This window comes from Oryctolagus cuniculus, chromosome 10 (assembly GCF_964237555.1).
Source record: "Oryctolagus cuniculus chromosome 10, mOryCun1.1, whole genome shotgun sequence".
Classification (NCBI taxonomy): Eukaryota; Metazoa; Chordata; class Mammalia; order Lagomorpha; family Leporidae; genus Oryctolagus; species Oryctolagus cuniculus.
The window spans coordinates 2,285,288-2,294,542 of NC_091441.1; the positions used below are offsets into that span (position 1 = coordinate 2,285,288).

The following is a 9,255-nucleotide window of genomic DNA, read 5'->3' on the forward strand; positions in this document are numbered from 1 at the left end:
TTGGGCCTGCTTTGTCTGAGTTAATGCATTTGCCACAGGAAGCCTGCCCACGGACTAGCACTCACAGCCAATCAACTGCGCATTTTCTGTGGCAGCAGGAGGCACAGGTGACAGTGCAGAATACACGTCTGACCCAGGAGTGTGCTTCCAGCCCCCGCATTGCCTGCTTCCCCCATCTAGGAACCCGCTTTGGGCATTACGCTGCGGACTGCAGATGGGCGAGGGGACCCTCCTCCCACTCAGAGGTCACTCCGACCCACTGGCCAACAAGGACGATCTTTGATTCTCTGTGCCTCTCTCCATGTCGGGTCCGACCACTATCTGTGCGGTTCTTTCTCCCAAAGCGGAACCCTCTGCACTCCGTTTGCTCGCTTGCCTGTTTTCTGGAGCTAGGACGGTCTCCTTGCTTGTCGTTTCAAAGTTCCCGCTTTCTTTTTTTAAACTGTGTTGAATGCTTCCTGGTGAATTCTAGGTTGTCTTAAGATAAAACTAACCAAGAACTTGGAAAGAGGAAAAGCCCATCCTTGAACTTAGTTTTTGGAAGCTCCTCCTGGGGGGGGGGGGGAGGGGAGACCAGTGGAGTAAGACCCAGGGGCTCTGCATTCCTAAGGGGAAGTGGGGCTTTCTGCCGCCGAGTGGTCGTCCGCCTGGCGTAGCCCCCCAGCCGTTACTCACCCCTCTGTGCACCAACGGACACAGAGTGGCCGTGAGGACCTCTGGGATGCCGGGGTAGCACTGGCGTTCCTCTAGTTTGTGGTGCTTAGCCAGTCTGCCTCGCAACCCTCACCCCTTCCCCCCTTGCTAAGCATGGAATCCCGGTGTTCACATGGACATCGCCACCTGGGTTCCACGTGGCCAGCATCTGCTCCCCAGCACAGGTCGCATGAAGAGGTGATGGCAGAGGAGGCTTCTGTGGGGGGAGGTCCCTGCGGCCAGCCCCGGCCCTGCCCAACCAGCGGGGCGGCCCTGAGGAGCCTGGACGCTCCAGATCGCACCTGCACCGCCGCCAAGACGAGGGGCAGGGGACAATCCCAGGCCCTTCCTGTCCCCAAACTGTGCAATCGGAAAGGCCGGGCTGACAGCCCACGGTCTTGGCCGGATCCTCAGGAGAGAACTCAGTGAGTCTCCAAAGCAGAGAGCGAGATCCGGGGCCCCAGGCTTCGGCAGGAGTCCGTGAGCGAGCTGAGGTCCTTTCCCGAAAGCCCGAGCCGCCTGCTTCACCTCAGTCCCTGGACGGCGAGCCCACGGCGGGGGACTCGGCCCCGTGCTCAGGCCGGGAGTTCGTCCTGCGGTAGGGCAAGTTCCCGTGGGAAAACAAGTGCGCGAGAGGACAGAACGGCCCTGGACGCAGACACTCTGGGATTTTGGTAACCGCTCATCACTGTGACCCCCACAAGGGGACTTGGCCCCTGCCCTGAAGTGAGAGAAGGGCTGTGGGGCGGGGCCCTTCCTGCCTGGAGTCACCTCCGTGGTAATGGCCGGAGAGCAGGACCAGGGCTACAGGCTCTGGCCTGGGAGCAGCACCCCTCCATGCACCTGTCCCCACGACAGCCGTTCTGTCGACGAGGAGACAAGCCGAGAGGTTCCGTTGTCGCCAGCACGCAGCTGCCCCGTGCACAGCTGTGGCCCTGCCTCCCTGCCCCCAGCAGCAGCCCCGGACTCCTGGCAGGGCTCCTGGCCCAGGTCAGGTTGATGCTGGTCAGCTCTGGGGAAGGTTCCTCTAGCCTCAGCATCTCGGCCCGTCCAGGGCCCTGGAGCTGGGCAGGGGTGAGTGGGATCCCACGGGTCACCCAGAGGCGGTGGTGCTTCCAGCACCCCGTGCACACACCAGACCCCCAGGACCCCTCCCTGGACAGGTGCAGGCAGGCGTGCACAGCCGTCTCGGGAGAAGCCCAGGCCGGGGGCAGCACCTGCTCCACACACGATTCTGGTGGTCACAGTGAGCACTGGGCCGCAGCCCCTGAGAGCAAGGGGCTAGCTGGTTGCCGGCTCTGCAGTGTGGACCAAGGCTCCTGAGGCTGACTCGGGTCTCGTCTTGCAGGGTGCCGAGGGCCAGAAGCCCGGGTTCGGCTATGGAGGCAGAGCAGCTGACTACAAATCGGCCCACAAGGGCCTCAAGGGCGCAGACGCCCAGGGCACACTCTCCAGGCTCTTCAAGCTGGTAAGGACCCCGTGGGAGGGGTGGGAGGAGTGGAGGAGGGCCGGCCAGGGCAGCCTTGGGGCTCCTGTGTGTGAAACGGTGGCCGACCCAGCTGACAGGTTGTGGCGAAAGTCCAGGCGGTGAGGCTGGGCCTCCCGGAGCCCAGCAGGCATGGCCTCAGCTCACCTGTGGGAACTGCACAGGTGCACAGGGGCCCGACCCTCGTTCAGGGCAGAGCGTGAGAGGTCAGGCCCAGAGACTCCAGCTTGGGCACTTTCCAAACGGGTCTGAGAACAGCTCCCCCTTGGGGGTTCAGGGTAGGCCCATGCGCCTCGCAGGGTGGGCTATGCGGTGCAGCGGGCAAAGGCGGGCCGTGGGCTGGCCGTTCCTTTGCTTAGAACAGGATCAGCTACAGACACCTTCAGAGAAATGCTAAGAGGAACCTTCCAGAGAAAAAGGGAGGGCCGGCGTGGCCCAGCAGGCTGAGAGGTGCAGACCCCGTGTGCACGGTGCAAGTCGGGCTGGTGCCGGGGGGCGGCACAGACCCCGTGTGCACGGTGTAAGATGGGCTGGCACTGGGGGAGGGCACAGACCCCGTGTGCACGGTGCAAGTTGGGCTGGTGCGGGGAGGGGGGGCGGCACAGACCCCGTGTGCACAGTGCAAGTCGGGCTGGTGCCGGGGGGAGGCACAGACCCTGTGCGCCCACACAGCTCTGCCCAGCTCGCCTCAGACAGGTCTTGAGTGTCTCTCTTAAATGCTTCTCAGGCTTTTTTTTTGGTGGGGGGCAGTCCAGGCTTTCGTCCTGAGCCCAGCGTCCTGCTCTCTGGGAGGAAGCCTGTGCCACCAGGACCCTGCCTCCTGGGAGGCCACAAGGGCAGGTCCCAGGCCCCTGCAGCTTTGAAAAGATGGGTCAGGACTGTGCAGTGCATGGGGGGGCCACCCTGGAGACAGGAGCACGCGTTGACAGCCAGGCAGGCTGCTCCATCTCTGTCAGGCCCTAACTCAGTTCTGCGTGAACTCCAGGGGTAGAGAAGGGCCCTTTTCATGGCTGTGCAGGTGCAGGAACTCCCAAGGCCCTACTGGGCTCGCCGGCCCTGGCGCACAAGGAGGTCCCTGGAAGGCAGAGGCCCAGGCCGGGGAAGGGACAAGCGAAGGCAGTGGCCAGGCTGTTTGTTCTGGGCGAGGGCTGTGAGTCTCAGCCAGTCCTGCAGCCTTGCCCGAGTGCAGCTCATGCCACAGGCGGACTCCCTGGGTGTACACCACAGGCGGACTCCCCGGGTGTACACCACAGGCGACTCCCTGGGTGTATACCACAGGCGGACTCCCTGGGTGTACACCACAGGCGGACTCCCTGGGTGGATACCACAGGCAGAGTCCCTAGGTGTACACCACAGACAGGGACTCCCTAGGTCTATACCACAGGCAGACTCCCTGGGTGTACAACACAAGCGGACTCCCTAGGTGTACACCACAGGCGGACTCCCTGGGTGTACACCACAGGCGGACTCCCTAGGTGTACACCACAGGCGGACTCCCTAGGTGGATACCACAGGCAGTTTTGGGTTCGGGGACCCTGAATGAATGACACAGCCAGAAGTGCACAGCCTGGTCAAGGAGCTCATGTCTGGGGTGGGAATGGGGATGGGAGTGAGGAGGAGAAACGCTGTAGGAAGGGCGGCAGGAGGCAGGCAGAGGAGCCACCCTGGTGGTGTGGGCAGAGCTGCCTGTAGCGCCCAGTGGGGTGGCCAGGGAGTACTACACAGGGCCGAGACCTGAGGTCAGCAGCCAGGCGCGCACAGTGGGAAACCCTGGTTCCGGCAGAAGGAACAGAACGGGACAGGGCCCAAGGATCTGTAGAACGAGGCAGCCAGGGAGAGGCCCAGGGGGAGGCCCTGGACCTGCAGAGAGGGGTTAGCCGGAGCAGCGCCCGCCCCCAGGCAGGACACACAGCCCTGGGTCTGAAGGGTAGGGGAGCAGCAGGTTCCAGGGAGCACAATGAGTGTGGCCTGCGGTTCACCCTGACCCCCAACCAGGTGTGCAGCAGAGCCTGGACTTGGGAGTCTCTGGCTGGAAAAGAAGGACAAGGCCCTTGGCAGCTGGCAGCTGAGCCCGGGCCGCAGCGCTGCACAGCGCCCCTGCCCCCAGTCGAGGGCGGCCTTCCCCGGACGCAGGCGGAGGCGCCCTGTGTGTACTTTTCATCCTGAGGCACAGGCAGGTCCCCTGGTAGCTGTCAGGAGTGAGCACTGTCCAGAGTGATGACTCTTGCTGGTTGGAGTAACTCGGGCTCCGCGTCCACCTCCTCTCAGGGACACAATGTGCTCTGTGTCCTTGCCTGATGTGACAGCCACAGTGTCACTGACAAGACACTCTGCTGTCACCTTCTTTCCAACCCAAAGACATGTGACATGGGAGAGAGGCCGACAAAGCAGGAGAATGCATCCATACACAGGACACAAGTCCCAGCACGCCCCCAGCGCCCGCACGAGGGGTTCACGTCTGTCTCCTGGGAGATGGTGGGCGGCCGGTGGAGGAGGCTCCCTGGCTCAGGAGACCTGAGTGTGTCAGTCTGTGCCCCGGCCTCCAGACGCTGCGGCTTCCACGTCTGTATCCCTGGGCCAGCCATGGCCGCACTCGAGGACGAGGGTCAGCTGCCAGGGCGTCACGTCTCAGGCGTCCTCACTGGCAAGGACAAGAGGAGCCTGGCCTTCACTGCCTGTTCTGGAAATAGCCTTTGGTGGTTCGGTGTGAGAGGGGGCGCGGCTGTGCCACCCCGATCTCTCAGCTCCCTACAGGCTCGTTCCCCCACGGCTCTGAGCGCCAGGGGCCTGCGGCAAGGGCTCCATCCTGGTAAAGCGTCAGGAGCAGACGCTCCCTGATCAGATCACGGCTGATGGCAACGCCCCAGCCTGCTTCCAGACGTCAAGGTTTGGCTGTTGGTTTCGGATGAACGGGTCCCAGCAGATGGGACCCTGGGGATGCACGGCTCCTCTGCCCGCATGCCCAGGCTCTGCAGGTACAGGTGAGCTCCCAGAGCCCCAAGGTCAGGACCAGGGAGATCGAGCCCCAGACTCAGCAAGGCCAGCAGAGGGCGGCAGTGAGGACTGGGGGGGGCTCTCAGCAGAGCTGCACTGAGAGCAGCATCCCTGAGCGACCTGGGACCCCGCCACCCCTCCCCCCCCATCTATGCAAGAATCACACTGCCACAGCCACCGACAGACAAGCTCCACTCCCATCTACACACTTGTGTGCAAATAACACACGTGTGTGGGCCCATCGACTATCTTAAATAGCTTCAAAATTTTCCCAGGAAACTTTTAAAAAACTTGTTAAATGTCTGTCTAGTTCAACCGGTGCCTCCAGTTATCAAAGTAAGACAAACCTGAACTCACTGGCTGCCATTACTGGGTCAGGAGTTCACAACTGGCCGCTGCGGCACAGAGCAGTCCCAGTGATTTGTTTTAACCCCCCCCCCCCCCCGCCCAGGGAAGAGGCGGCTGCGTGGTGACTACTGTCTCTCTGCTGCCATCCCTTCTCCTCACGCTGCGGGAGATCAGGAGGGGAAGGCCCAGGCCTGGTGTCTGCTGTGGGGTCGGCACTGGGGCAGCAGCTCTGAGCGTCTCCTCGCTCTTTGGGACTCACACCAAAACCGGGGCCTCCGGCTCGCCGTGCATCAGAATTCCCCTGGCTGCAGAGAAGTGAGCAGCCTTGGCTGGGGGTTCTCAGCCTCTCCTGTCCCAAGACAGAAGCTGAACCCCGCCTTGAGCTGGCGCGTCCAGTGGTGTCATCACCTGGGTCCAGAGCTGACCAAATGCTTGGCCTCCCCAGTCTGAAGTGGCCGAGAGCACGCCCAGGGTGCGGTGCCAGCCCTGGCACATCGGGGAGCCACCCCCCCGCCGGCCTTTGGCCGTGTGATTATAAAACAAGGAAGGCGAGAAGGCCGCGGGGTCGGCTGAGACGAAAGGTGGGAGAGGTGAAGAGGTTTTGCCCTGGGAGGGATTCAGCAAGGAGCAGGCAGAATAGCAAAGCCAAGCCAGCGTGTCCACCACCTCCACTTCAGCAGGAGGGTCGAGGCCAGCACACGGCCGGTTTCAGGAGCAGGCGGGGAAGCTGCCCTGTGTTCTAGAGCAGCGGCCCACAGCCTTCCAGGAACAGCTCCCAGCGCCCGGCACGCGGCCAGGTCAGGCTGGCGCCGACTGCCCGGCTGCCCCACAGGGCAGCAGCTCTGCTGGCCAGGCGCGCCCAGGGGAGGCGGGGCTCCCGGGGCGGGGCGGGGCGGGGCGGGGGCCGCCGGGCAGGCCCTGCACCCGGCAGGCTGCGTGGAGCTGCTCCAGGTCGAGGAGGAAGCTGCTGTCTGTACGGCGGGCGAAGCCAGACCCCGAGGAGCCCTCCAGACGCCTGGGCGCTCACTGCTGGCTGTGCGACCCTGGCTGCTCAGTGTCCCGGGCTGCGGCGCCAGGGTAACGGGAGGCTGTGCTCAGACGAGGTGGCGGCACAGGGGCGACTGGTGGCGAGCTCGTCGCTCGTTCTCTGGGGCCTCGGTGTGAAAGGAAATCTTCGAGATCCACGTTTCAGCCAGAACTGGGAATCCCGCGGAGGGCGAGCGTTTGGATAAACGTTTGAACCTAACAAAAACACAGTCCTGCGCCTGCCTACTCCCCCGCCACGCCCCTACGCCCCCACCACCTCCCCTGCCACCTCGGGCTCAGCTGTCGGCTCTTCCATTCCCGGGCTGGTGTCCTCAGGCCCCTGTACCACAGGCTGCAGGCAAGTCCTCCGCACGACCACTGCCGCCCTCGCTGGGGCAGAGGGAGGCCAGGGGACGCACACACAGGCAGGAAGATCTCTCCGAGTTCCCTCAGTTCCCCTGGACTTCTTTTTTTTAAAGATTTATTTGAAATTCAGAGTAGAGAGCGAGCTCTCGCATCCACTGGGTCACTCCCCAGATGGTCATAACGGCCGGAGCAGGCTGATCTGCGGCCAGGGGCTCCTGTCCGGGTGAGCGCACTCGGGCCACCTTCCGCTGCCTTCCCAGGCCATCGCCAGGAGCTGGACTGGAAGTGAGGCAGCCGGACTCGAACCAGCGCCCACATAGGGTGTCAGCACTGCAGGCCGTGGCTTTACCTGCCACGCCACAGCGCCGGCCCCTACCCCGCCCCATTTCTGGCGGGGGAACAGCGCTGGTTCAAGGAAGGCGAACACCACAACGGCCAGGCTCTCACCCCAGACCCTGGGTGCTGTGTCCGGCGCCTCGGGGACCCACCTCACAGCCCTGAGGACCCAGGCTGTGCGAGAGGGGAGGGGAGGCGGGGGGGGGGGCAGCCTGCCCAGCAGGGGTGCGACGGGTGGGAGGCTCACTCACGCCCTCTCCGCTTTTCCCAGGGAGGAAGAGACAGTCGCTCCGGGTCGCCCATGGCCAGACGCTGAAGCCCTGCCCCGGCGCTGAACCCCGTCCTCGGCTTCCTAACCTAACCGCCTTCAAACGCTAACAGCGTCCGCACCCCCACCTACTCGAGCAGACCCCGTCCCCTAACCCGGCGAGCGGTGCACGCCCGGGGTCCTGCCGGGGCACCCGTTACCCGAGATGCAGACAGGACCCGGCTGCGCGGTGCCCGGGGCTGGAAGACCGCCTTGCTCCGGCTGCAGGCCCGCGTGCACCCAGCCCCAACCCCCGACCCGCCCAGGCCCCGCCCAGGCCCCGCCCCCAGTCCAGCCCCGCCCCAGCCCCGCCCCCAGCCCCCGACCCGCCCAGCCCCGCCAGCCCCAGCCTAGCCCCCAGCCCCGCCCCCAGCCCAGTCAAGCCCCGCCCAGCCTCGCCCCAGCCCAGCGCAGCCCCGCCCCGCCCCCGCCCCGCCCCCAGCCCAGCCCCGCCCCCAGCCCCCGACCCGCCCAGCCCCGCCAGCCCCAGCCTAGCCCCCAGCCCCGCCCCGCCCCGCCCCGCCCCGCCCGCCCCGCCCCTGCTTTCGCGAGCACTGCCTGGAGGGCCCCGCTGCGCACGGCAGCGGGCGCGTGGGGAGGACTGTTGCGATCCCGGCTTCCTTTGGTTTCTTCCCCGCCGCCCTCACCCCCGTTGATTTGATTCCCCTAACAGGATTAGACAGTCAGAGTGGCTTACTGCGTGCGGGAGCTTTTGGCAAGTGGATGCGGGCCGGGCAGCTGAGAGAGTCCACGGCGGGGCGCTCCGCAACCCCGACTGGCAGAATTCGTGCGTGGCAGAGGGAGGAGAAGGAGGCAGGCGTGGGCCGCGCGAGGCCCCGGCGGGACGCGGGCGACCCCGCCTCCCGCCCGAGCCCACGGCTCCGGGCAGACTTGCGTTCTCTGGTGGCCGGGCGGCGTGGCGCCGGCCACTCAACACTGGGCGTGACCACAGCTGGACGGACCACGGCAGTGCTCACCGGCTACACTAACCCGACCCGCGGCCCCACAGCCGCCCCCGCCCGCCCTGCGCACGCGCGCCCGCCCGGAGCGGCCGCCCCGGAAGGACAAGCAGCGCTTCCGGGTCGCGTCCCGTAATCCCGCTGACCCTCCCTGGCCGCCGCCGCCCCTAACGCACTGACCCGTCCCTTCGAGTGGGCGTCCGTCGTGCGGGCCCTGCGGAGAGCCCCCGGCGCGACCCTCCCCCAGAACCAGACCGGAAGTAGCCGCCCTAACGCCGCGACGCCCCCGCTAACCGCGAGCTAACCCTGCCCGGTGCGCGCGCGACGGGGTCGCAGCCCCCGTGGGGAGCGGGGCGCACGCCGGCCCGAGCCCCGAGCCCGGCCCGCGCGGCCGGCCGGTGTGGAATAAAGTAATGAGCGTTCACGCGCCGCCTGGGCCTCGTGTTGCGTCCGTGGTGTCGGGCGCGGGGCCCGCGCTGTCTCCCCGGGAGGGCGCCCCCGCCCCAGCCCGCCCCTCCCCACTGAGGGATTTGGGAAGTCCTGCAAGCACAGTCGCATTTACGTTTACTCCGATTTATTTATTCGTGAGGGGAGAGGCGTCTTCGCCCACCGCTCACTCCCCAGGGCTGGAGCAGGCTGGCGCCAGGAGCGTCTTCCTGGTCTCCCACGTGGGCGCAGGGCCCCAAGCACTTGGGCCGCCTTCCGCTGCCGCCCCGCGCACGTTAGCAGAGAGCTGGCTG

General features: G+C 65.7%; 1 protein-coding gene across 4 annotated transcripts in view; it reads left to right on the forward strand.

Annotated features, from left to right (window-relative positions):
- MBP (myelin basic protein) overlaps positions 1 to 8,939 on the forward strand; it is a 91,618-nt gene extending 82,679 nt beyond the window's left edge. For 3 of the 4 annotated variants that reach the window (XM_051838595.2, XM_051838597.2, XM_070049850.1), the window contains 2 exons: positions 2,042 to 2,161; positions 7,521 to 7,671. In XM_051838595.2, coding sequence (XP_051694555.1) covers positions 2,042 to 2,161; positions 7,521 to 7,565 — 165 coding nt within the window. In that variant the 3' untranslated portion in view covers positions 7,566 to 7,671. Of the gene's footprint in view, positions 1 to 2,041; positions 2,162 to 7,520 lie in introns of all 4 variants that reach the window. The other variant, XM_051838600.2, reaches the window with a different exon arrangement.
- The last annotated feature ends 316 nt before the right edge of the window (positions 8,940 to 9,255 follow it).